The sequence below is a fragment of the Camelina sativa genome, chromosome 11 (genome assembly GCF_030686135.1).
Source record: "Camelina sativa cultivar CO46 ecotype springtype chromosome 11, ASM3068613v1".
Lineage (NCBI taxonomy): Eukaryota > Viridiplantae > Streptophyta > Magnoliopsida > Brassicales > Brassicaceae > Camelina > Camelina sativa.
In genome coordinates, this window is record NC_141890.1 from 32,946,908 (window position 1) to 32,974,508 (window position 27,601).

Genomic DNA, 27,601 nt, shown 5'->3' on the forward strand with positions numbered 1-27,601 from the left:
CTGATTGGTTGAACTTGTTAAAAGTAAAAACTTCTTAATATGCGTGTTTTAGTTAAAACATTTTATATTTTGAAACGGAAGAATTATTATTTAATTTTGTAATCATAGGACTAAAATTATAGTGTTTAAATATATTACAAAAAATTAATTTTGTAAACAAGATATGAAATTTTGAAACGTTTATTCTTGTGGCTTTTCACAATCTATTTTTCCATCAACTCGTAGTAAACCAGATATGAAACGTTTTGCATAAACTGCATTGTAGTCGCTGGTCGGACACACACAATGACACGACATATTAAATAAGAAAATTTTTCTAGTAGAAAGTAGAAACTAATCAAATAATTCAAACCACACAATTACATCTTCAAATTAAATAAACAAATCGGATAAGAATTTAAATTACAAAGAAAGAAAAAGAAGTAAAAATTTAAATGATTTATTTTCGAACTCCGTAGATAGCAGCAATGTAGAGAAGTTGTGTTGCCGAAAGTATTACTAGAAATGCTTCCATTGTTCTCTGTCGAGAAATAAAAAAGCGAATTAACTTCGTTATAATAATATTCATAATAACATATTTTGTTTTAATTTTAATTTAAATAATCGTTTTACGTTTTTATTAATTGCTATGATAACGAAAATTTTGCTATAAAATGATATAATAGAGAGTTTACTCACCAGACGAGCATTTCTCATCCCAAGTTCAATTTCCTTGCAGCCAAAGCTACACAAGAACATTCAAGAGACAACGATTTTTAGTAACCTATAGATTGGTATATACAAGTTTTGTTGTGGAAAGTATTCTAAATTTATGAAAAAAATGATTGAACATTGAGTCAAAAGTGTTGTGTCAACGTCCATACCCCATGGCTAAAAGTGTGAGCGACCAAGCAATGGTGGCGGCAGATACAGCTGCTGGGAGACTCGTTGTAGTCCATGACTGGAGATGACTGACGCCAGAGATAACCGAGGCAGCTCCCGAAACTCCAGCAATTAAGGCAAACGTCACGAAGAATCCGGTTGCCGCATTACCCATTGGGAAATGTATCGGCGAGAAATGAGCCGGAAGACTATAATCCGCACCTTGAATACCAAGGAAAAAATATTGAGGTGATTTAGTGATGAATTAATCGGCTTAATGGTGATGATTAGAAAAAAAATTAAAACTAGTTCGTTGGCAAAGCAAAAGGCTTGTATAATTTCCTTTAGAAACATATATTATATCTATACACAAATAACATTTAGCCCTACCTTAGCTATAATTCAAGATATGTAACTAAAATTCATTTTTGAATTACAAAGGCTTTGCTTCATACCAAAAAAGGAAAAATAATAATAATTTAATGAATCATATACCAATAAGGAAGCCATGGTTGATAGCTTTGTTCATGGACCATGCGCCAATCCCAAGAACAATAGCATACATACAAAAGTTCAGAACTAAAAGAAAAGAGGCCACCGGTTTCATCTTCTGTTCCACCATTTTTTCTTGGGTGCGAAATGACTTGGGAGCTTATGTTTTATTTTTTGCTAAAGCTTAAGAGCTCAGGCTTTATATAGACCCAAGAGAGTTTAGATTAGTGGTGCTTTTCTTGGTTAAGGCTGTATGTTTTTTTCTTGATTCTTAAAGGTCATTTAGTTCTTGTTCCTGCAGGTTGTAAAGCTGAGTTGCTGCGGTTAACTTTTTTGGTCTCCAAAGAATCCATATATTGCTTCATTCACATGACATAATTAAATATTGGTTTTTAAAGTAATAAAAAGAGTATAAACTAAATTAAAAACCTTTGGAAATTTCAAGATTCTTTGGTTCACTTAGTTTCCTTAGCATTTTTCTTGTTTTATGTTGCTTTTAGATTTTTTTTTACCCAAAAAAAAATCATGTTATAACAAGAGATTTAGGGAATTGTACTCTTGTATTATTCATCTGTACCATATGATATAACATATATATAGGGATACATATTAGAGTTTACGGTTAAACTAATGGGCCGATAATGGGCATCCACATAATACAATATATTCATAACATTCCCCCTTGGATGACCATTATAAAACTGTAGTCCCAAATGTGCATGTGAGATGCTGCCTCATTAAAAACTTTACCAGGAAAACCCAATGGGAAAAACCATGGTTAAGGAAAAAAGAGTACAACGCGCTTTTACTCCCCCTCATGAGTACATCACTTGAAATCTTCGATATGACCGATCCAATATGATGAGGTAGCTTCTTAAAAGTAGTAATTGGAAACGCCTTGGTAAATGGTTCGCCTAATCTTCACTTGAACGAATCTGTAGTAAACGTGTATCATCATTATTCTATTAGTCATGGATCTCGCAAGTGACTCATCTTTATCATTATCTTTGTTTCTCACAATCTCATCAAAGACTTTGAAGATGATAGTCTTTCACCATTAGAATCATAATATTCCTCTTTAGGTGTTTATCTTTTGTGTGTTCTTTTCGTTGTCTCATTAAAAACCTTTCAAGGAAAAACCCAACGGGATAAAAACCATGATAAGGGAAAAGAGTACAACCACACACATAAGCATATTTCTCCCCCTGAAAGCATCATCTTGAGGTTATGCAGTATGATCATATATATCATCTTTTCTGAACTGTTATAAACAGAGCTTTAGTGTATAAAAACACATATGATCATCATATATTCTCTCGGGTCATTAGACTTTAAGTCATTTGAACCCCTTTCATATAGAAGATCTATTTGAACTTTAAGTCCAAATCTTATTTTAAATACAATCTTCCAAACAATCATCTTATACATAGGAGTTATTCATACTCTCCTTGTAAAACTTTCTCTTTCAACTCATCTTCTTAGTGTGGTACTACAAGACCATTTTTGTATGTAATAATATGTAAGCATCTTAAGATAAGATCTCTTTCATTAGATGTCAAATCTGTAACCTCAAGATTTCATGAAAGAACTAATCTTATACAATCCGATTTCTCCATCTTTCAGAAGTAATATTTCATCATTGATTATTTCTCCATATATTCCTTGGTATGTGAAATCTCTACTGGAGATTAGATAACATTTTCATCATCAACATATTTGCACTTGTTCTTGTACCTTTCTTTTACCAAGAACCACTTGTAAGTGCTGAAGAGATAAGAGACACATATAATTTTTTCTTTTAATGAGGTTCAACAAATGTCTACATCCTCAAACTTTCTTGAAAATATTTCTTGAACACAATTACAATTAGTGTTCAATCTCGAATTTACACAACCCTAAGATATTCACTTATCTTGTTACCGATTTATTTTCAACCCAGTATGAGATCCTTAAGATCAACAACAATGATCTACAACCAAGATTTTCTCATAGAGATAAACTCTCATCCTTTTCTCCCCAACGTTGTCAAAAGTCTACAAAATTTTTTCTCACTTTTACAACGTTCTCGAGGGCTATAAAATATTACTTCTAGCAATATAATCACTTTAAGAGATACACTGAATCAAGTCTTACTCTTATTATCAAAACTTATAAGGGATCTAAAATAGTTGCTTCAACCGAAAGAGAGTACATCTCTCATAAGTATTTTCTGAGAATCAATGTACTACTACACGTACTTAATTTCTCATACATATCCACTTATGTTCCACTCATTTTACACTTTCAAGTGTAAGGACTACAAGTCCAAATATTATCTTTTTAAGAGACTATAATTATTTCATAGTTACTTCTTTCAATGATTAATCAATCATTCTTTGTGTACACTTTTCAGTAAAACTTTCTATTAACCGCGGTTTATGATCCTCGATTTTATCCATAACATAATCAACTGCAACACTGCATGCAAACATATTTACGACGTCGATTTGCTTATTGGTTCCTTTTCATTCTAGACATGACTCAACTTGTTGAGATTTCCTTTCATTATGATTCTCAGGTACCTGAATCTCTTTCTTACTCATGTCTACATCTCTTCGAGAGATTTGCCATAACTCTTTGCTTCCTCGGTGCCATATTAAATTATGCTCTTTTTCTTTTCCGAGGATGCTTATATTTGGAACTATAAGTCTATCACACTTCATGCGATCTTTAGACTTACTAGCAGTTGATCTTATCCTTCTACGATATTAATTGGAGCACAACTGGTATATGAGAATTTTCACTCAAGGTCAGAAAATGGCTCTTGCAAGCCTTTAACATCTTTGCAAACTTTGCAAATAAATTATCTTTTCAATTTCTAGCGTACATTTCAAAGTACGAGGATCAAGATAATTTCTCTCAATATATTTCTTTACCAGCTGTTTATTTTCTCCCCCACATGTTGGAAAGACTGACTCACTGAAACAACAGTCTTTGAATCTCAAGATATTCAATCATCAAGAGAGATCTATATCCAACATATTTCCAACATTCTTTCAAATTCCATCTTAATCACTGTGGTGGAGCAACACAAAATGTATAATACATTTAGATGGAATATATCTGGTTTCTGACCCAAACCAATTATAGTAGAGAGTACTCATAATAATTTGTTGGCATGATGCAAATTTATTGACATATAGAGTCATTTATGTCAGTTACTTAGCATGATATCACCACCATTGTCAATTAACCAAATACTCTCGCAAACTCAAGGTTGCAAATTGGTAACAAGAATATATGGTGGATGATCAGTCCACAATATCTCTTTTGAATACGTACCAGAAAATTGACATTATCCAAATTCATGGGGTCGGTGAAAGCCATATAATCTCGGCTTGCTTTGTAAAGCAGCACACATAACACTAGGGAAACTCTTTAGGTTCTCTAATGAATATTTTCAGAAATTTCTGATTATTCTTTCGCATCACCACTAAACCGGAATGGCTTAACCGGTCATGCCAAACAGTGAGATTTTCACAAAGCATTTCATCTTCTAGATAATGCATGTAATCTCTAAAAAACTTGTATAGTCTTGGGTAATAATACTTATGATTTCAAAGTATTTTTCTTCGCTTATTGTCTCAACATGATTACTTTCCAAATCATCAGATTTGCTTTATCATATGAGTGATTAAACTCATTTTGGGTGTGAATATAATCTTATATATGTTCCATCACCTCTCTATGTGGATTCATTAATTCTCCCCCTCGAGATGATGACACTTCATGTCTATCAATCTCGATTTGAATCCCACTTTGTAATCAATAATATTCTCAAATTGGGTCATGTATTATATCTTACACCCTTTTGACTTTGAGACTAATCGGGAGACTATAACACATTAATATCAAATTGTGTTCCCATAGACATTAGTATATATACTCTTCAAGAGATTTCAATACTTTTTCTACTACTTTTTATTATTGTAGTAGAATAGTGGAAATTGTCTCACACTAACTTCTTTCATCATCATCATATATAGATGAGATAAGTACCTCATGTACTTATTATTCACTTCTAGTGGAGAAACTAGTTGACATTGACCGCGACTTTATATATCTTATCCACATTCATGACCATTTTATAGCAACTTTCTCAACTATTGTCATTAGTGCTGTTTTCCTTTTCTTTTATAACATAATTCACAAAAATAGAGCAAACCAATATGATATGATTCATGATCAACATCTCATTATTTTATTCAGTCACAAATAACAATATTCTAATATTTTAAATATATATATATATATATTGTTTTTTTTTACTATATTGTGTCTACGTGACAACAATAATTTTTGTGAATTCTTAAAGTATATATTTTCTACTATATTTCCATAAATGATATTATTTTCTATTATATAATCTTGGTAATAATAGAAACAAGTTGATTTGTATATATGCTTTTAAAGAATTTTAGTCATTTACTTTCTTTACATTATTCTAGAATTTTTATGATTATACACTTGGACTTAAATCTTCTCACAGAAGTGATGCCAAGAAAATATAATCAATAGTCATTATTTAGTAATTTGTTACTAAATTTTCAATTTATTCACCACACAAAGTTAGATGACATTATTTAAAATATTTAATTATGATATTATATCTAATTTAAATTAGATTTAAATTTGTGATTAAATAAATAAAGTAAATCACAACACATTATAAACAATCATATGAATGCTAAATAAGTATTAAGCATCATATATATATTTTTCTTCTTAAACGTTTTATTTTCTTTGTTTACTAAAGATTTTATTTTAAAATCTAAAAAGTTTTACAAAGAAATATAATTATATTATTATAATTTATTTTATAATAATAAATTATATATATTTTATTTTATTTTTAAGACCTAAAGCCATTCACGAAAATAGACGTGCTTATTAGACATAAAAATAATACTTATCTCAAGAGAAGATGTTGTCCAGGAGCAGAGAGGTAAGTTTCGTTGGCTAATAATTTTTACTCAGTCCTCTTACGTTAAGGTAACTTGTAAGTGCTCTCGGTATATAAATCAACTTATCAACATGGAGACAACGTCACAAACTCGGCATCAATTATTAGACCGACTAAAGCCAGCCGGAGCTGCATATGAACGATGCATCAAACAAACGATACCACATGAGTATATTATAAGATACGAGATTAAACAAACAGATTAAATAATAAAGTATAGATCCTCAATATACTAACAGTAAAGCAAAGGGGTATTAATCGATGATTAATAAATTTCAGTATTGCTCATATGTTTGACTTCAAACTGAATCAAAACTAACTGAACCATTTATATTTCAAACATAATAATAATATATATAACTAGCCATGATTAGACACGTTTAAGATCAAATATGGAGCATAATCGATCATAAACAAACATAATAATATAAGTCAATACTCCAAACTGACACGTTTAAAGTCAAACGTGGAGCATAATCGGTAATAAAGTGTTAAACAACATGAATCAATCAATAAAGCGAGACGATTGATATATTAAAGCATGTGAAGTCAAAGCAATATGGTTTAGAATTAAACATGTGTCGACTTGTTATAAAGATCAACAAATCTAAATTACACTAAACAATAACGATTATAGATTCGTTTCCCAAAAACAATAGTAATGATAAAACAATAACGATCTCTATAACCAAGTATGACCGTTCTTTTATATAGCATGAATCGAACGATAATAAAAGATGATGTTACTTATCTCAATATTGAAACCGTGGATTGAGAGGTGTTGGAGATCTGGAACGGAGACACAACTATTTGCTTGGTCGGCTAAGGTTTTTTTATTTTCTTTGTTTTTATTTTGAGACGGCTAGGGTTAGAGACTCGTGCTGATAATGTGTTATAACAAGAGGTTTAGGAAATTGTACTCTTGTATTATTCATCTGTATCATATGATATAACATATATATAGGGATACATATTAGGGTTTACGGTTAAACTAATGGGCCGATAATGAGCATCCATATAATACAATATATTCATAACAAATCAAATATTCTATGCATAAGTCTGTAAGTATAAAATTTCAGATACATTTTACAGATTTCATCAAGACGAGAAAAAAAGAAAAAAGAAAGAAGGAAACGTGTATAAGAAGTTAGAGGAAATTAACTAGTGATGGAAAACCTTGGGAAGCAAGTCATATATTCTGAATTGATAACAAGGGAATATTATAGTAGTAATGATAGGAGAAGTCATATGGTTGATAATTGATTTGAATGTTGTTCTTTCCATTTACAATCGAAACTAAGTAAAGCCAAATCATCCCGGCCTAGAAAAATCCATTCTCATCACCAAAGTATTCTCTCAACATTTTTTTTAATCTTCTCTTCTCTCAACTGATTACTCACAGAAGCAGCCTTTTGTAAACAAGCTTCAGCAAACATAGCAGACCTCATGTGGCATTAATAGAATTGGTGTTTCAAGTCCTTTGCAAGATAAAGCTGCACAAATCACATTTCATTTACATTCTCTAATTAATTTGACCATCTAGAAATCTAAAAAGACAAACATTATTTGTAAATTTTGTTCACTTAACGATAGTACAGTACTATACTATCAAAAGAGAATGTGTTTTTTTTGTACATGAGAATAGTTTAGAGAGAAAAGGAAAATCAATTATAGGAAGCTAAACATACAGATTGACAAAATCAGATATTATGTCTGATACTAAATCACTAATTTTTGTCTCTTATATAATATATTGTCTGATACTTCGAGATAAGGGGTTTTTTTGATGCGGACATCAAATCTAAACCAAACTGGGAGCATGGTGAACCAACCGGTCCACACACCAAACCGGTCCATTAAGAGCATCTTGGAGAATATTTTCTCAAATGAAGTTCTGATCAAGCACAAAGAGATGAGTTAATTAATCATCATCAAATTAACTCTAAGGAGTCCAATGGTTCAAGAGGGATCAACCATCAGCAAGTCAAATTACCTCATTTTTGGGATATGACTGTTGCACTCTTTTTCCTTTGTCTAGGGTTTTTACCACTGTGTTTACCTAGAAAGGTTTTTAATGAGGCAACACCAAATCATCAAGGAATCACTTACCATTCATCTGATTCAAAGATGACACAAGAAGTCATAGCTGAAGTACTTGTTGGACTACTCGTTGGACCTGCTGAACTACTCGCTGACAGACATGCTGAACTACTCGCTGATGGACTTGAACTACTCGCAGATGAATCAGACATCATTGGAAGCTATGAAAAGTTTCGGCCTTATAACACTTGGACCAGCCCTAGAGGAAGCCTACACACCTATTTAATTCAAAACAAGTCCCCAGCCCATGGAGAACAACCTAAGAGAAGACCCAAGTCCAAACCACCATTTGAATCATGTCCGATGATTTACTTGAAGCCAAATATGGAAACTTCCATTTGCCTTCACTTGGAAATACCCCAAATCTACATATGGAAACCAGGAGAGCCTATACAACCACAGAGAATATTTGGAAGATATTCACACACAATAATAGCTATTGGATCAGGCGGATTCAGTTATATAATTACTTGCCTTTTTTGGATCCGATTGTCATCAATGAACAACGACTACTTCCTATTCTATTCTTGTGCATATTTGAGCTTCCAAAACTGCCCAAGAAGCTTCTAAGACGTCACCACTTCCTCCCCAAGTTAACGAGATACAAAGCACACCTCACTTGCCTTACTTGAACTGATTCTACACTTAATGGTCTAACGTCATATTTTCATTAATTATTTTGATTTGTGTATTCTTTCTAACTCTAGTACGTGTGTAATCAGCCTATATATGCTGATCATTAGTCTCATTGTAAAGCACCCTTGATCATTTTAAAGTAATAGAAACGTTTTCTTCTTTACAAAGTTTGAGTCTTTTTATTGCTTTGTTCTTTAGTTCTTTGTGAGTTATTCACTTCGTGCTTCAGAATCCTGCGGATTAAGTTTGTTGAGTGATTCAAAATCCTTCATTCGTTCATTGATCGAGCGATTCGATTATCCCACCGATTGAGTGAGTCAATCACCCATCTATCCATCGTACCACCTCTTGATTCACGAGAGAGTGCTTCAAAGTCAGCTCGTGAATTCCACCTTCCGCAAGTTAAGCTTGGAATCTCATGATCCTTGTGTGATCTTAAGTTGGAGTGATTCCAATCTTATATCATTTCTTCTTGGTATGATCCATTATTTCCATCAATATATGGTTCATAAAAAATATAATTTATAAAAATATGATTGAAAAAATATAATTTAAAACAAATCTGTTGTCACTATATTTACATTTTACATCTAATAAATCTGTTATCAAACACCAAATTTTTGGAAGCAAACAAAAAAACGGTCATAACCTAATCAAATCTGCCATAACATATGGTTTTCACATAGGTCATTTTAGCAATTTCTAAAAAACGTTGATAAATCTGTTATCAAAGGACAGATTTTTGGTTAAACTAAAAATTTGTCGTAACATAAAATAAATCTGTTATCACTAGAAATCAACCTAGTAATTATTTTTCTGTAAAAATATCTGTCATGTTACGATAAATTTTTAATCAAAAAATAAATTTGAAATAACTGTGAAAAATAAATCTGCCAGATATTATATCAAATCTGTCATATATTATGAAAGTTTGTGGTGTCTTTATAAATAAGTTTGTTGTGAAAAAAAGATCTGTCATCAATTATAAATTTGTAGTTAAAAAAATCTGTCGTCCAAAATAAGTCTGGCATAAAAAAATCTGTCATACAAAAATAAATCGGTTGTTCAAAAACAAATTTGTCGTACACAAATAAATCTGTCGCAACTAGTCTGGCAGACTTTTGAAGATATTTTGATTTTTTTAAAAAAATTCTAGGAGGGTAAATTTGACTTTATTTTTTTCCTAACAAAGTAAAAAGGATATTTTAGGCAAGAAAATAACCTATCTAACCCTCAAATTTTATGAGTTAGTTTAGCAATTAACCTTTTAATTTGGGTCAATCTAGTTTTTTTTTTCCATATAAAAAAGAGAATTTGTTAAAAATACCCTTTTTGGGATATCTCTTTTCAAAAATACCCTCTTTTTTGAACATTTTCATTTTTAGCCTCTTTTACATAATTTTAATGTGTTAAATTAATTTTTAGAATTTTTTTTTTTAGGTTTTGGTTCTCATTGTACATTTAGGATATAGTTTTGAGGGGTATGGTTTAGTATTTGGAGTTTAGAGTTTAGAATTTAGTGATTTTATTCATAGAAAAGAGGTATTTTTGAAAATAACCAACATAAAAGGGTATTTTTAAAAAGTGACATAGGAAAAAAGGTATTTTTGAAAATCCCCCTGTAAAAAACTGATTTTTGACACTAAAATTTTTTTTAAAAAAATTATTCACAGTTGTTTACTAATATGGTTTTTGTGGTTTATTTTTGTTTATAATGTACTTTTTAAAACTTCACAATATCTATTAGTAGAAGTATTTTCGTCAATTGACAATCTTAAAAAAAAAGTGTAAATGGACAAACTTTTAAAAACCCTCCTTATTTTCCAATTTTTCCTATAAATAATAGTATGTATGGACCAGATTGTTAGTTGAAAATTATAGAGATAATTGGAAAATACATACGTTTTTAAAACATAATTTGAAAAGTGATACGTTTACTATTTACAATTCGCAAAATAGATGCTCTAACGCTATTTGGCACTGTTTTGTTTACATCAACCCCTCACCTATATATTATATTTACGAATGATGCCATTAGAATTATTAGTTTTTTTTTATTTTTAGTTTTTTTTTATTCTTCTTCGTTGCTGTTTCTCTCGCAAAAAGATTTAAAAATGCCTAATTTTCTGTCCAGGATTATAGTAATCCTTGAAAGTTTTGTGCTGAATTCTGATGGTGAAATGGTCGATTGGAGATTAAGCCACAAGGTATCCATGTATATTTTTTTCCCTTTTGACTCTTCATCCAATTGAATATTCACATACCCAATTATCTGATTTTCTTTATTTTTCTACATCTCTCATTGATTGAAATCCCAATTCAAAGATACTGTTCACCGTTTTTGTTTAATCCCCTTTTTTTTTTTTCAGATACTTAAAATTTATTTCAATCTTAGAGTTTGTGGTGAAGGAAGGTGAGCTGCCGCGATATGACCGTCGGCGGTGGGAAAATTGGTCTGACATATAAATCACTTCAAACTTCGATTTATGTTCATAAATCTATTTGTTAGTGATAGATCTATGGTTGTTTGTGAGAACTTAACAAACTGTAAGCAAAAAAGTGAAAAATAAAAAAGAACTTTCAGAGAAACGACCCTAAGGTTTTTGGTGAAGAAGAAGAAACCAAGAGCATAATTACAATGTTACCTTTTTATAAATAAAGAGGTAAAAGAGAGCTAAATGTAGATCGAACCCAGATGCATGGATTTAAACAAACCTCATTAACCACTGTACTACTACAGATTTTATCTATTTATAACGATTATGACCATATATAACCTAGTAACGGATAGAAAATCATGAATTTATTGAACTTGAAAGAAAGAATTCATTATAAACATATTCGTCCAACAAAAAATATGTATGATTAAAATCCGCTGTTTATAGAAATTTATTATTTACTAATATGTAGTTTGATGATCTTAAATCGTACACAAATACTACTGGATGGTTTGAGTCTATCCAAAATGCTGGATTGTTTAAACCCACAAATATTGTTGGATGGTTTGTATCTATCCAAATTGCTGGATGGTTTAAACCGTATACCAATTTTATTGGAAGGCTTGAATATATTCAATATGCTGGAAGGTTTAAACCGTACACAAATATTGCTGAAAGGTGTGAATCTATCCAACATGCTGGATGGTTTAAACCGTACACAAATATTGCTGGAAGGTGTGAATCTATCCAGCATGCTGGATAGTTTTGGTGTACGGTTTGAATCTATCTAATATGCTGGATGGTTTAAACCGTACACAAATATTGCTGGAATGTGTGAATCTATCCAACATGCTGGATAGTTTAAACCTTACACAAAAATTACTAGACAAAAGATAAAATAGTTAATTAAACTTTGTTACAAATTATCTTAATTATGATTGTGCATCTTATTTCTCATTACATTAAATCGGGAACTAAGCGTTAAAGAATAAATTCATGATTTTCTATCCGTAAATAAGTAATATAAAGTCATAATCGTTAATAATATATGAAAAGTATTATAGCATAGTGGTAAATGCAGCTTGATTTGTTCTCCATCAACTTGAGTTCAAACAACACTTCCTCCTTTTTATCCCTTTTAATTAAATCAAACGGGTAAATTTGTAATTCTGGTTTGACTTCTACTTCCCCACAAGAAACCTAACGCCGCTAATTGTAATTTTTTTTGTTCCTTTCAATTTTCTAGTTTTTATTCATAGATTATAATCACTATTATTATGAAAATAAAATCCCTAGAAAATTGGCAAATAAGTTGAGATCTTAGTTTGCTTCAATGATCGGCTTCTATCAAGCTTAAACTAAAATAGATAATAATCTGAATTATCAGACTATAAATCTAGAATCATTGTCGGATGTTCTAGGAGAGAGAGAAAAAGAGAGATAGATGGAGAGAGGGATCTGCAAAAACGCAGAGAGAGATTAAATAAGAAAAAAAAGAGATAGAGAGGGTGAGAGAGAATGAAGATGCAGAGATCCAAAGGTAAGAGAAACACAAAAACCATTTTTGGTAATTTACACAATACACTCAAAACTCTATTACACAACTCATTCTATTAGTGTAAGAGTGCAAAATCGAATGTTTTTCTAATTGTAAATAGTAAAGTGACTATAATTCTAATTAAGTTTTAAAACGTAATAAAAAACTAACAAACCCAAAATTATAAACCTAGAAGATATAAGTTAGTTGTGTATATATACACGGTATACTAGGGTTCCCGGCCGGAGTTGTTTAGGAGGTACAGCTAGTAATGGGTCGATATAAACGCGAAAGTCTTCGCGTAAGAGTCAACTTGGATGACACCAAAAGTTGTCTGCTCATAGATCGGAAACGTACCACTTCCCGAATTCGTATACTAAAACGGACTCGAAAACCGACTGGAAAACCGACTGTTGTGTGTGAGGGAAACCATCAGGTTTGCGACTCTGAGAAATTTGATACTCAGGTTGGTTATATATACTCTTACTTACTTCTTAAATATTGTATATAATAATTTTGCAAGTCGGAATTGAATAAGTTGTGATGCTTTTTTTATAGTTTTTTTTACTGATTTGATTCTTAATATTACAGCAGGAAAACTTGCCCCAGTCTCCGCCATCAAGGTGTCCATTTGATTACTCTCTCTCTCTCGTGTTTATATATTAATCAATTACTAGTTTAGCCATATATAGATCTCTATATATATATGGATGGTGATGGTTGTAGTTGGTCTTTATGTAGATTGGCCTCACAGGGTGGCTCCAAAGCTTTTGCTTGTTCTACCACTGGTATGGAAACAAGCCAATCAGATCATTTGAAGGGATGTGATCAGTATCAGACCACTGAATCTCCGAGCAAGTTCAAAGATGCGATTCCTCCACAAACGCAAAGCTTCTGAAAGCAAGACGAAGCTCGCTATGATCATTATCGCAAATTCCCATATCCACCCACCTACCTAAGTGAACGCGACTCTATAATAAAACTGCGCTCTCTCTTTTCTTTTATGATCACCCCTGTTTTTGTAACTTGAGATGCTTTAAAATTTTTGTGGGAGTGTTTGATTCTCAGAAGTCTTTTGTCTGATAAAATGTGTCCGATGTCTTTGTCTCCTTTTGTATTGTTTAGTCAAAGATTTGGTCATTTTTATATTCACAAGAACAATCTCACAATGGCTGAATGAAATTGACCGTTACGCACGCTAGTGAAAATGTGAACAATCTACTGGTTAGGAACAAGAACGATCTCACATCACTAAAACAATTAAAAAAAAAAAAAATTATTCACAGTTGTTTAATAACATGGTTTTTGTGGTTTATTTTTGTTTAAACTTTTTAAAAGTTCACAATATCTATTGGGTATTTTCGTCGTAATCGAAAATCTTCAAAAAAAAATGGTGTAAACAGACAAACTTTTTTAAAAACCTCTTTTATTTCCAATTTTCCCTATAAATAATAGTATGTATGGGCCAGATTGTTAGTTGAAAATTATAAGCCTAGAAGATATATATAAGTTAGTTGTGTATATATCTATACACGGTATACGACTAGGGTTCCCGGCCGGAGTTGTTTAGGAGGCGCAGCTAGTTATGGGGCGATTTCAACACAAACGACCGTCCTGGCGGAGGACTCCAATTTGCTGACTTCAAAGGTTATCCGCACATAGATGGGAAATTTACCACTGCCCGAATGCGTCCACGAAAACCGACTGGAAAACGGACTGGAAAACCGACTGTTGTGTGTGTTCCAGATGATAAAATAAAAGTGCCTCCTGTGTGTGGGGGAAACCATCAGGTTTGCGACTCTGATAAATTTGATACTCAGGTTGGTTATATATATATACACGGTATACTTTCTTCTTAGATATTGTATATAATAATTTTCCAAGTCAGAATTGAAAAAGTTGTGATCTAATCTATAGGGCTTTTTATAATTTTTTTACTGATTTGATTCTTAATATTACAGCAGGAAAACTTGCCCCAGTCTCCGCCAACCGCCATCAAGGTGTCCATTTAATTATTTTAATTACTCTCTCTCGTCTCGTGTATATATATATCAATTACTAGCTTAGCCATATATAAATGTATATGGATGGTGAGGGTTGTAGTTGGTCTTTATGTAACATCCCGAATTCTGTAATCGGGAGTTGGGCCAATTTTGCTAATAAGTTGCAGCCCATTAAGGAAAGAGTTTTTGGGATTGTGTGTTATTAACACTTGGCCGTCTTCGTTCAATAAGGAGAGAGAGAGAGTGTTGAACCCTAACATCGCCGCAAGAAGGAGAGAGCGGAAGAGAGGTAGCCATGAAGAGAGAGAGAGAATGGGATGTGTAGAGAGGGGAGAGAAGTAAACGTCATGGAGGTTGTGGGAACACTGATGGGGTCTGTTTAGTCATGTCATGGCTGTGGAAAGCCTTGGTGGTGGTGGAGGAGCAAACTCGGAGTAGATCAAAGGTGGAGCAAAGAAAATAAGAAAAAGGAAGAAGGGAGGGAAAACAGTTTGGAGGAGGCATCTTTGGAGGTTCGTCGGCGCCGGAGGTGACATCGGTTTAGGAATCTAAAAACACCGGCGTGATCACCATCAAGCCATGAGCTCGTAGCAACTGACGTAAGTCCGATCGGAGTTATTCTCAAGAAGTAATGTTCGTTGCTTCCTACGCAAGAAATATCTGAAACAGTCCGAACCTGCAACCCTAGAAATCAGATTCGAGGTTGTCTCCTTGGAACAGCGGTTGGTGGTCCAAAACTTACCCGATTGAGCTGAGATTTTGTGGGGAGATTCAAGGTACGACAACCTAAATATTCAACGGTGGGATTGTGATTTTAACGTTTAGTTGTGGTTTTATCCGTGTGTTTATAAGGCTCATTTGTATATAATAAATGGTGACATTGTAATGTTTGGTTGGCAAACGAGGTTGAATGGAGCTGGAGCTTTGTATGACAGTTCTTTAATATTGGGTCTGACATGGGAAAGGAGAAATGAGTTTCAACATTTAAGTAGCAAAGGTGAGGGTGGTAATCGCGGAAACACAATGGTTACTTTCTAAGCATATTTTTCATACATTGTGTGTATAACCTTGGAAACTATGTGATTGGTTATGTCTATTGTTTGACATTGTGTGTTATGATGTGATAATTGGATCTATGATGATAGACGTGTGATGACATGGTACAATGATATGATGCATGATAGAATGAAATGATATATATATATATATATATAAAAAATGATATTGATGTACGATGATTAATGATTGATGATATGAGATTATGTGTTGGGACACAAACATGAGATTTGTTTTGTGTCTTGTGATGGGCAAACCGAAGATTGGTTTCGTGCCATACTAAGCTGATGAGATTTCGGTTTAGCGATATTGATGATGAATGTGTGTAATGATGAGTATGTGGTGTTTAAGTATGTTTGAAGTGATATTATGATTATATGCTAGATTGAATATTATGTGAAACTGTTATGCTTGTTGGATTTATGTCAAGAACGTGGAGTTTGATTCTATGCTATGCAATGATTGTCGAATGTTATGTTATTAGAATGTCGTCATTGTTTTCACCCTTTTATCTTTTCCCTCAGGTTAAAAGCTTTGTGAGACGGAGAACAACTTTTATGATCGAAGAGTTTTATTTTTAAAAAAGAAGCATTTTGGCGGGACCATTTGAAAAACACTTTGTCTTGGCCGATAAGACCGGACGGGTGTTAAACTTTATGTAACATTGGCCTCAGGGTGGCTCTAAAGCTTCGCTGCACGCTTGTTCTACCACCGGTATGGAATCAACCCAATCAGATCATTTGAAGGGATGTGATCAGTATCAGACTACTGAATCTCCGAGCAAGTTCAAAGATGCGATTCCTCCAGAAACGCAAAGCTTCTGAAAGCAAGAAGAAGCTCGCTATGATCATTATCGCAAATTCCCATATCCACCCACCTAAGTGAACACGACTCTATAAAACTGCGCTCTCTCTTTTCTTTTATGATCACCCCTGTTTTTGTAACTTGAGATGCTTTAAATCATATGACTTATTTATGGGAGTGTGTTTGATTCTCAGAAGTCTTTTGTCTGATAAAATGTGCCCGATGTCTTTGTCTCCTTTTGTATTACTTAGTCAAAGATTTGGTCATTTTTATATTTCTGCCATAAACAAAACACAAGGAGAGAGACTTAAGAATATGTGTTAAATGAACAACAACTAACTACAAAATTTAGTTGGGAACAAGAACGATCTCACAATGGCTGAATGAAATTTACTGTTACGCTAGTGAAAATGTGAACAAGCTACTGGTTGGGAACAAGAACGATCTCACATCACAGAAAGCCACTTCTAGTGGAGAAGTAGTCGACGTTGTTGTGACTTTATATATCATATCTCTACATCATGATCACTTTTATAATAACTTTTTCATAATTGTTGTGGCATTTTTTTTCTTTTATAGCATAAAGTCAGATTCACTTTAAATAATATATCAAATCAATAAGATGTCATGATTATTTATCAACATCTCATAGTTTTACTCAGTCACAAATAACAAAATTTTAATATTTTTTAAAAAGACCAAACGTGAATGATCCATAACAGAGTACACAATAAACAATTCTAAACCATTTCAAACCAAACGATAAAACAATAAGATTGTAAGTGGATAACAAATGGATCTACCATAATTTAATCCACAGATGATTGAATATTTAACGCAACCAGATCTTAGTAATTTGTAATGTGGTTTTAATAGAATGGTAAAGGGTAATCAAGATTAAATACATAAGCTATACATTCCACGTTATGATGACAAAGCATACGATGAGTACAAAATTATGAATACTTATCGCGATCAAATCGAAGAAGCTGAGATCGGAGACACCATTTACGGAGAACATATGCGATATTAGGTGAGGTTCTTCGGTTGCGATTTTTTTTTTTTAGACAATCCTCTACTATTTTTAGAAGCTTTGGTTATTATACAATTTACAAACTGTACAATGAATAATGTACAAACTGTACAATGAATAAGCTAAATGTTTCAGAACTTGAAAAATTGTAGAAATATTTTCTGATAATTTTAGATCAGAAATCATCAATATAAAAAACTGATTTTTAAAACTAAAACAATTTAAAAAAAAAAAACTTATTCACAGTTGTTTACTAACAAACCAGTTTATTTTTGTTTAAACTTTTTTAAACTTCACTCTATCTATTAGTAGGGAAATTTTTTCATCATAATTGACAATCTTTAAAAAACCTCTTTTATTTCCAATTTTTCAATAAATAATAGTATGTATGGCCAGATTGTTAGTTGAAAATTATAAGCCTAGAAGATATAAGTTAGTTGTGTATATATATAATTATATACACGTTATACGACTAGGGTTCCCGGCCGGAGTTGTTTAGGAGGCGCAGCTAGTTATGGGTCGATATAAACGCGAACGTCTTCGCGTAAGAGTCATAATGGATAACATGAAAGATCCTCTGCTCATAGATCGGGAACGTACCGCTGCCCGAAATCGTCCACTAAAACGGACTGGAAAACGGACTGGAAAACCGACTGTTTTGTGTGAGGGAAACCATCAGGTTTGCGACTCTGATAAATTTGATACTCAGGTTGGTTATATACTCTTTACTTTCTTCTTAAATATTGTATATGATAATTTTGCTAGTCGGAATTGAATAAGTTGTGATGCTTTTTTATAGTTTTTTTTTTACTGATTTGATTCTTAATATTACAGCAGGAAAACTTGCCCCAGTCTCCGCCATCAAGGTGCCCATTTAATTATTTTGATTACTCTCTCTCGTCTCGTGTATATATATCAATTACTAGCTTAGCCATATATAGATGTATATGGATAGTGATGGTTGTAGTTGGTCTTTATGTAGATTGGCCTCACAGGGTGGCTCTAAAGCTTCGCTGCACGCTTGTTCTACCACCGGTATGAAAACAATCCAATCAGATCATTTGAAGGGATGTGATCAGTATCAGACCACTGAATCTCCGAGCAAGTTCAAAGATGTGATTCCTCCACAAACGCAAAGCTTCTGAAAGCAAGAAGAAGCTCGCTATGATCATTAGCGCAAATTCCCATATCCACCACTCTATAAAACTGCGCTCTCTTTTCTTTCACTTATCATTTTATCATCCCTGTTTTTGTAACTTAAAAAACCTTGAGATGCTTTATCATGCTTACGTACTATGGGAATGTGTTTTATTCTGTGAATATCTTTTGTCTGATAAATCATAAATGTGTCCGATGTCTTTGTCTCCTTTTGTATAATAACAGCTGGTCAAATATTTGGTCATTTTTTTTATTTCTGCCATAAACAAAACACAAGGAGAGACTTAAGAAGATGTGTTAAATGAACAACAACTAACTACAAAATTTAGTTGGGAACAAGAACGATCTCACAAATAATAGACTATGTGTGCAAGCCAAAAAAAAAAAAACAGACTGTAATCGCAAATTGAAAAACTTTGCATATCCTTTTTGTCTCATGTTGTTCCATTATAACTCGCGAAAACGTACTCATTTCAATATTCGCACAATCAAAGATTCAAAGTGACGTCTTGTGTTACTCCTGGGTATCAGGGGCAGGGCAAAGCAGAGGTTTCTTGAGTGGTCCTTCACGTGATCTGCATAAGAAATAAATATAGTGATCCATTTTACAATAAAATTTTAGATTGATCCGGAAAAAGAACTGTGAGCTATATATATAGTATCATTTTCAAGTCATGCTTAATGCTCTTTACCTGCATTCACGTCCAGTTTCTCTCTGTCTCTTCACAACTGTCGTCTCAACACACTCTTCTCTGTGCTCAGTGTTAATAACCAAATTTTCTTCAGAGGGATACGACAGTCCAATATAAACAGATGACTATCCGTCTTAGATGTCCAAAAGTCATGTAACTGACCAGATGTATCAAAGCTGTTCCCCAATCTGTCTTTGAAACGACAGTTTACATAGATATGTATTGCATTCGGACTATTAATGGGCTTAGAGTCGAAAATTAAAATTTCACTAGAACATTTTATATAGTTTCCTTCCAAATGTCACTCCGGCGATTTCTAGGTTTTGCTTGAGAACCTATTGCCATTCGATAGAATTTAAAATTTTTAACTCAGGGATTTTTTTTTTTTTTTTTTTTTTAACTTAGTTTCTTTCAATAAAAATTTGTTAAAAAAGGATCGAAAAAAGGTAAGATTAAATTCACACCTGCACTGTTTTCCAAAAGTTCTCACTCATGATTTTAAGAATAGTAAGATTCATTAGACACAAATGAGAGGTAATTTCTTCAATACATGTATTCTTGATAAGGAGCACTGAGATGTTGGTTGAGATATCAGGAAAAATATTCAACCGTGAGCATCCTTGGAGGTCAAGCCTATAAAGAGATTGGAGATTGATTCCATTGGGAAGAGTCCCCAGATTACTTCATCCTGACAGGTTTAACTGCTCGTCTGCTCCAGCTTATTAAGATATTGAATAGAAGAAGGAAGTTCCACCAAACTTGAGCAATCACTAAGATCAAGTGTCTCAAGATTGTGGCCATTGAAAGATCTGAAATTTCTTTCAAATGTATAGATCTTTTCAAATCTATTTTCTTCAGCCCTCCAAGTGTCTGAGGTATAAGTAAGGTACACACATCACTTGAAAGGAATACCATGTAAGAAGTAAAATAAGCATTCTTTGTTTATAGTTATATAGTTTTGGATAATACTTACATAAACTCCTTCCCATAGCCTCTCGAGTTTGCTCCCTTGCATTTGGAGCTTAACGAGATTTTGAGGACAAAAATTAGAAGGCATACACCTCCTTGGATAATCGTCCAACCTCAATAATCTAAGTTTATGGGGTAAATAGTCAAAGCCTTCTGGTAAGTGCCATCTCACCCCTTTCTTTTGGTCCCATTTTCTTGTTGTTAACCTTTGTTGGTACCACTCCTTAGTGTAAATTTCTAGAAAAAGAAGATTATGCATCTCTTTGAAAGCACTCTCATGTATACGCAGTTCATCAATCTCATCCATATCCAATGATATACCTATTATCTTTTTGGTACCCTGCAATTATAATTAATTTCCAACATAATTTCTCAAATAACATAACTTAAATCTTAGAGAACGAGGATATGTAAAGAACACAACAAAACTTACAGTGTTATCTTCTAGTAAATCACATATATCCTTTGAGTCCATAAGGAATTCCCTTTCTCCAGGTTCATTAGACTGTGCGCGCACGATCTCCTTACCCATTTCTTGTAGCAAATAGTGCATCTCAACGAGGTTTTTCAACCCGATATTAACATCCACGCCGCTGTGTGCTAGTAACAACTTGATGTTATTGACTTTTTCACCATTGAAAAGACATGCAACATGACGAAATATTGCTTTATCTTTTTTATCATTTAATCCATCATAGCTGACTCTTAGTGTCTTCTCAACTTTTCCATCCAAACCATTTCGAAGCCTCGGCAACATATCCATTAAATCCTCTTTGTCTCTACCCCTTAAATACGAGCCCAAAACCTTAAGACCTAAAGGAAGATTACCGGCACATAATGCAACTTCAGAAGCAAGCTTCATCAAACCGTCGGGTGGAAAGTTTTGCCTAAAAGCATCTCTACAGAACATCTCAATAACAAATATATATCTGTTATGTGCTAGTGTTGAAGGTGTTATAGGACCGCATAGATCAGCGTGAAGAAGCTTTAATGGCTTGGAGGCTCGATACATTGTAGCTTTTGGGAATGACTGTCTTTTTTGCTTCCCAACGAGACACGATTCACACAGCTTCTTCTCATCTTTAACCTCTGACATACCATGAACCATTTCTGTTGAAACATAGCTCTAATTGTTCTGAAGTTTATGTGGCCAGCCTAGCATGCAACTTCCAGGTATCATCCTCGATACGTGTGTGTACACAAACTTGTCTTCCAACTTTGAGACTAATTTTATACGGCCTGTTTGTCGATCTCATAACCCTCACCAACAGCCTGTCACTCGGATCATGAACTGTTAACCAGTTTTGCCTCATATGAACGTCGCAGCCGACCTCTGTAGCCTATCCCTGGCTTAAGATATTTCTCTTGAGGTCAGGAATATAGTAGATATCAGTAACCAAAACCTGTTCCTCACCCTTACTCTGAAAAATTATTGAACCTTTTCCTTTTATTTCCACACAAGACCCATCTCCAAACTTCACTTTGCCTCCAATGTTTTCATTAAGCTCAGAGAAGTAATCCTTATGACCTGTCATGTGATTACTAGCTCCATTGTCTAAATACCACATTCCATCCTCCTTGGTATAGTTTGTTGGTATGACCCTGTCTTCATTCAAAAAGACAATTTCGTGCATGAACAGAGTTTTATCAGCTTCCTTTGTTTCCAATGTTTCTACTTTGTTTGCTTCTTGAAATTTCTGAGCTCTCTCAGGGCAGTGTGAGGCGTAGTGACCAGGTTTGTCACAGCGGAAACAAACGATGACCTTCTCCTTTTTATCTTGAGATTGGTTTTGGTCAGTGTTAGATCGGTCTTGTGTGTTGAATTGATTGTTAAACTGCGAGTTGTTCCTTCCTCTTCCTCTTCCTCGGTAACCTCTTCCTCCATAGCCTCTCCCTCTACCACGTCCTCTACCTCGACAGCTATTATTTCCAGTGTTATAGCTTGATTGATGTTGATCGGAGTTAGAGAACATAAGTTTGGTTTGATTATCTTCATGAGATACTTCACATGCAATTCTTTCTTCAAAAACTTTTAGCCTTCCCACTATGTCTTCGAAGCTGGTGGTGTTGAGGTCGAGTACTTGTTCAAGAGAAGCTACCATGTGAATAAACTTGTTTCTAGGTAGACAGTTTAGGAATTTCTTCACAAGCTTAGGCTCTTTATTGTTTCTCCAAGCGATGCTGCTTTGGTTGCTATTTCGGACAATTTTCCTGCAAAATTGTCGACCTTGTCTGCTTCTGTCATGCGGATCTTCTCAAACTCTGACATAAGTGTCTGTAAACGTGCCTCCTTGACTCGTTCTGCTCCAAGGTTCCTAGACTGTATTGAGTTCCAAATCGCCTTTGATGTACTCAAGTTACCAACCTGCAGGGTAAGCGCTTCAAGAATCGATTGAAATAATAAAGCTGTAGCGATATCATTCTTTTCAGGATCATTCGACCATGGTTCAATTGTTTCCCAAACTTTATGGATTCGTAGCATGATCCTCATCCTCATGGACCACACTGTGTAATTTGTAGAAGTAACGAGAGGGCACTGAATGGAGATAACTTTGTCCAACTCCTTTGGACGTTGCGAAGCTATGAGTTCTCCCATCGTTGTGGTTCGATAACCTTTACCAAAACCTGCTCTGTAATCGAATCACAACTTTGATCGATTAAATCTAGAGCTCTAATACCAAATATAAGATGAAAGACTTGCTTTTATAAGAATAACTCTCTTATTATTGCTTAGAAATATAACTCAAAAACTAAACAATGAAGCACACTTTCTCATATCAATGTCACAACTCAACAATTGATATATATAGTGCTTTTATTTCTTATTTTTATTAGAACTAGATAACTCCTAATTCTAGTAGGACTGTGCTAAGCCCCTCTAGTCCTTATATCTCCCTTGTAAGGATATCTTGGGCCTTAAGTCTTTGAAGTTTATCCAACAACTCCCACTTCCAAACCATTGAGTTTGACCGACCAAAGTATCTAGCACCACTTGATCGTCCAAATCATCAATAAATATAAGAACTTTTTGGTGTTTTAGCCTCTCTTCCACTGCCCCTAAACAACTTATCCTTATATCTTTTTTGTCTAAAATTTCAGACAAGAAATTTCTTAACAAATGCAACTTCATGTTATAGTCTTCCGGGTTGGCACTTTTATAAATTTCCAGGCTCTTAGATACAAAAGCTCTGTCTATGAAAATTCTACCTTGGGACTGACGAGAAAGTTGGTTGTATAAAACTCTTGCAATGGAAGTTTTGTCACTTCCTGAGGTGCCCCATATCCCAACCATCCTCACTTCGTCAGATTCCAAATGCAATAATACACTCATATTTGCAATATGATCTTCCATTCCGACAAAGTCCTCAAAATCCTTCGATGGAGCTAAGTTTAGTTTAGCCAAGATATCATTGGCAATTGCTTTTATCATTTTTGCTTCGTTAGGCCTGAAAAGATTAGAAAATGATTTCACTCACACGAAACAAACAATACCAATTGTCACATGTCAATGTGTACAAAAAAGGATATATATAAAAAAAGTTGTACCAGTTCTGAGAATGAAATCCGACATCGGTCAACTCTTTCCGCCATAATACTATATCATCCTCTCTTTTGTTGTGGCATGTCTCTTCAAAGATCTTTCCAAAATCTCCGGTTTGTTTCCAGACATGGGAAAGATCTAAATCGTAGAAAACCGGTATCACAAGTTGGCCAAACTCTTATTTGCAACTCATGATCTCCAACAACTCGTTTAGGCACCAACTAGAAGATGCTTATTTTTGAGATAACACAACCACAGCGATCCTCGAGTCCTTTATCGCCTGTTTAAGCACAGGGCTGACGGACTGACTTTTCTCGATCTTCATGTCTTTAAAAACGTTGATCAACTTACGATCGAGCTCCTTCAGGAAATGGCTGAGGAACTTACGATCGAGCTCCTTCAGGACACACAAAAATCCTAGTATCAATTTGGCGCCGTTGCCATTTGGGATTCGTTTTGCTAAATTTAAGATTTCAAGTTTTACAAGATTAAGTTCCGTTACACTTATCATTCCGAGTATTGACTTGCTTTGGTTTTCTGCTTGTTTGTTTTGCATCTCAGGTACCTGTTGATTGCAACCTTGCATGCACACCAGATCAAGAGGGCATCAGAATCTCCTTCCTGTGATCGACGAAATCAATCGGTTGCAACGACCCCGACAAGCTCGTCAACTCACTGATCATCCCGCACCAGTTACTATGGAACAACAGAATGAACCACATCCGGGACCTCGGAACATTGGTGTTGGGGATGCACCGAACACTCATACTCAGCGTGCTGGAATCGTCCCTCCCGCCATGCAGAACAACAACTTCGAAATCAAAAGTGGTCTGATCTCCATGATCCAAGGCAACAAGTTTCACGGGTTGCCTATGGAGGATCCACTCGACCACTTGGACGAGTTTGACCGTCTGTGCAGTCTTACTAAGATCAACGGCGTGAGTGAGGACGGTTACAAGTTGCGCCTCTTCCCATTCTCCCTGGGAGACAAAGCTCATCAATGGGAGAAAAACCTTCCCAAGGGATCAATCACCACCTGGGATGGTTGCAAGAAAGCATTCTTGGCCAAGTTTTTTTCTAACTCCAGAACAGCACGTCTCAGGAATGAGATTTCCAGCTTCACTCAGAAGAGCTCAAAATCATTCTGTGAAGCCTGGGAGCGTTTCAAGGGTTACCACAGCCAGTGTCCACACCATGGTTTCAACAACGAGTCATTACTGAGTACTCTCTACCGTGGTGTCCTTCCCAAAATACGCATGCTGCTTGACACTGCTTCTAACGGTAACTTCCTGAACAAGGACGTAGATGAAGGTTGGCAACTGGTGGAGAATCTCGCTCAGCCCGATAGCAACTACAATGAGGATTATGACCGCACAGTTCGCGGCGACGCTGGATCTGAGGAGAAGTACAAAAAAGACCTCAAGAATGTCAATGATAAGCTTGACCGTATCTTGCTGAGCCAGCAGAGGAGCATCCACTTCGTCTCTGAGGATGACCCTTTCCAAGTTCCAGATGGGGAGGGTGAGCAGAGTGAAGAGATCAGCTATGTCCAGAATCAGGATGGATACAACAAAGGTTACAACCCCTACAAGACGAACCCCAATTTGTCTTACCGAAGTAACAATGTTGCTAATCCACAAGATCAGGTGTACCCGCCTCACCAACAACAACAAGGTCAACAAAAACCTTTTGTGCCTTATAATATGGGATTCGTTCCAAAACAACAGTTCCAACAGGGTTACCAAGCTCCCTCAGGACCACCGCCAGGATTCCGCCCTCACCCAGTTCAGACTACCCCAGCCCCAGATCAAGAAATGAAGCAGATGATGCAACAACTTCTTCAGGGCCAAGCTAGCGGTTCAATGGATACTGCTAAGAACTTTGCTGACCTTAGTCAGAGGATGGAATGTTCCTACAACGATCTGAACGTCAAATTCGAAGCTCTGAACTCGAAGATAAGGTACATGGAAGGCCAATCCGCTTCTACTTCTGCACCAAAGCCTAGCCAATTCCCAGCTAAAGCTGTTCAGAACCCCAAGGAGTTCGCCAATGCCATTACGCTGAGAAGTGGGAAAAAATTACCTCCCAGGCAAGGAGTTCCAGACGTCACTGAGGACAGTGAGGAATTAGATGGGGAGGATTTTGGTCAGGACGACGCTCAGATGGAGAACCCCGTCGAGGCAGTCAAAGATCCAATCGAGCCAGTGAAGCAATCTGAGCCTGAAGCTGTTAAGGAGCCTGCTGTTCCTGAAGACAGACCTGCGAGGTTCATTCCTCCACCGTACAAGCCTCCTCTACCATTTCCAGTGAGGTTCAAGAAGCAGCTTACTGAGAAGTACAAAGCCTTGTTCGAAAAGCAAGTCAAGGAGATTGAGTTGAGAATGCCATTACTGGATGCATTCGCACTTGTTCTTCACTACCAGAAATTCCTCAAGGACTTGGTGATGGAGAGATCAAAAGAAGTTCAAGGCATGGTGGTACTAAGTCTTGAGTGCAGTGCAATCATCCAGAAGAAGGTTGTACCCAAGAAGCTCAAAGATCCTGGATCATTCTCTCTACCCTGCTCCATTGGACCCATGTCTTTTGAGAGGTGTTTATGTGACCTTGGCGCTTCAGTGAATCTGATGCCATTCTTTGTGGCTAAGAGGTTGGGTTTCACAAGGTTTAAGGGATGCGACATCTCCCTCATCCTTGCAGATAGATCAGTGAGACTTCCACATGGTATCTTAGAGGACCTACTTGTCAGGATCAGAGACGTGGAAGTGTCAACCGACTTTGTGGTTCTGGAGATGGACGAAGAACCAAAGGATCCTTTGATCCTAGGAAGACCATTCCTGGCGACTGCTGGAGCCATCATTGATGTCAGAAATGGCAAGATTGATCTCAATCTGGGCGACGACTTCATTATGAAGTTTGACATCAAGGATACTTTGAAGAAGCCAACAATAGGAGGACAAGTCTTCTACATTGAGGAGATGGATAAGTTGGCTGATGACCTGTTGGAGGAACTAGCTAAGGAGGATCATCTCAAAACTGCTCTAACCAAGGATGGAGAAGAAGGGTTCCTGCATGGGGAGACCACTTGTTACAAGAATATGCTAGACTCCCACAGAGAAATGGACGAACCAGAGGAGTTCGAGCAGTTGTCTGTCGCAGAAGAGGTATGTGTAGTTGAGACAGAGAATTCGGAACGTGAAACCTCCCACTCGACCAACGTCAAGACCCGACTTGAGTCACCGCTCGAGACACCATTCGGACCGCGTTCGACCATGACCG

The 27,601-nt window shown here is 35.1% G+C and overlaps 3 protein-coding genes, 1 long non-coding RNA gene, 1 other non-coding gene and 1 pseudogene across 5 annotated transcripts; 2 read left to right on the forward strand and 4 right to left on the reverse strand.

Moving 5' to 3' along the window:
* Positions 1-311: 311 nt before the first annotated feature.
* On the reverse strand, positions 312-1,598 carry LOC104724727 (membrane protein PM19L-like). Its single transcript, XM_010443272.3, has 4 exons — positions 1,357-1,598; positions 864-1,083; positions 679-724; positions 312-520 (listed from the first exon to the last, which is right to left on the reverse strand). The coding sequence occupies exons 1-4, from the start codon at positions 1,481-1,483 to the stop codon at positions 440-442; spliced, it is 474 nt and encodes a 157-aa protein (XP_010441574.1). The 5' UTR covers positions 1,484-1,598; the 3' UTR covers positions 312-439.
* Positions 1,599-11,030: 9,432 nt separating this feature from the next.
* Positions 11,031-11,683, forward strand: LOC104724729 (uncharacterized). Its single transcript, XR_757756.3, has 2 exons — positions 11,031-11,301; positions 11,464-11,683. It is a non-coding gene; the product is annotated as an uncharacterized LOC104724729 (long non-coding RNA).
* Positions 11,684-18,420: 6,737 nt separating this feature from the next.
* LOC104724730 (uncharacterized) lies at positions 18,421-19,367 on the forward strand. The gene is made up of 3 exons (XM_010443274.3): positions 18,421-18,674; positions 18,800-18,831; positions 18,948-19,367. The coding sequence occupies exons 1-3, from the start codon at positions 18,480-18,482 to the stop codon at positions 19,108-19,110; spliced, it is 390 nt and encodes a 129-aa protein (XP_010441576.1). The 5' UTR covers positions 18,421-18,479; the 3' UTR covers positions 19,111-19,367.
* A 922-nt stretch (positions 19,368-20,289) lies between these two features.
* Positions 20,290-23,592, reverse strand: LOC104724731 (disease resistance protein RPS6-like). The gene is made up of 3 exons (XM_087471000.1): positions 21,218-23,592; positions 20,789-21,124; positions 20,290-20,685 (listed from the first exon to the last, which is right to left on the reverse strand). Exons 1-3 carry the CDS (start codon positions 21,890-21,892, stop codon positions 20,494-20,496), a joined length of 1,203 nt encoding a protein of 400 aa, XP_087327126.1. The 5' UTR covers positions 21,893-23,592; the 3' UTR covers positions 20,290-20,493.
* Positions 23,593-23,602: 10 nt separating this feature from the next.
* On the reverse strand, positions 23,603-24,265 carry LOC147934734 (disease resistance protein RPS6 pseudogene; annotated as a pseudogene).
* A 1,154-nt stretch (positions 24,266-25,419) lies between these two features.
* Positions 25,420-25,526, reverse strand: LOC147934735 (small nucleolar RNA R71). The gene has a single exon (XR_015573347.1). It is a non-coding gene; the product is annotated as a small nucleolar RNA R71 (small nucleolar RNA).
* Between the last annotated feature and the right edge of the window lie 2,075 nt (positions 25,527-27,601).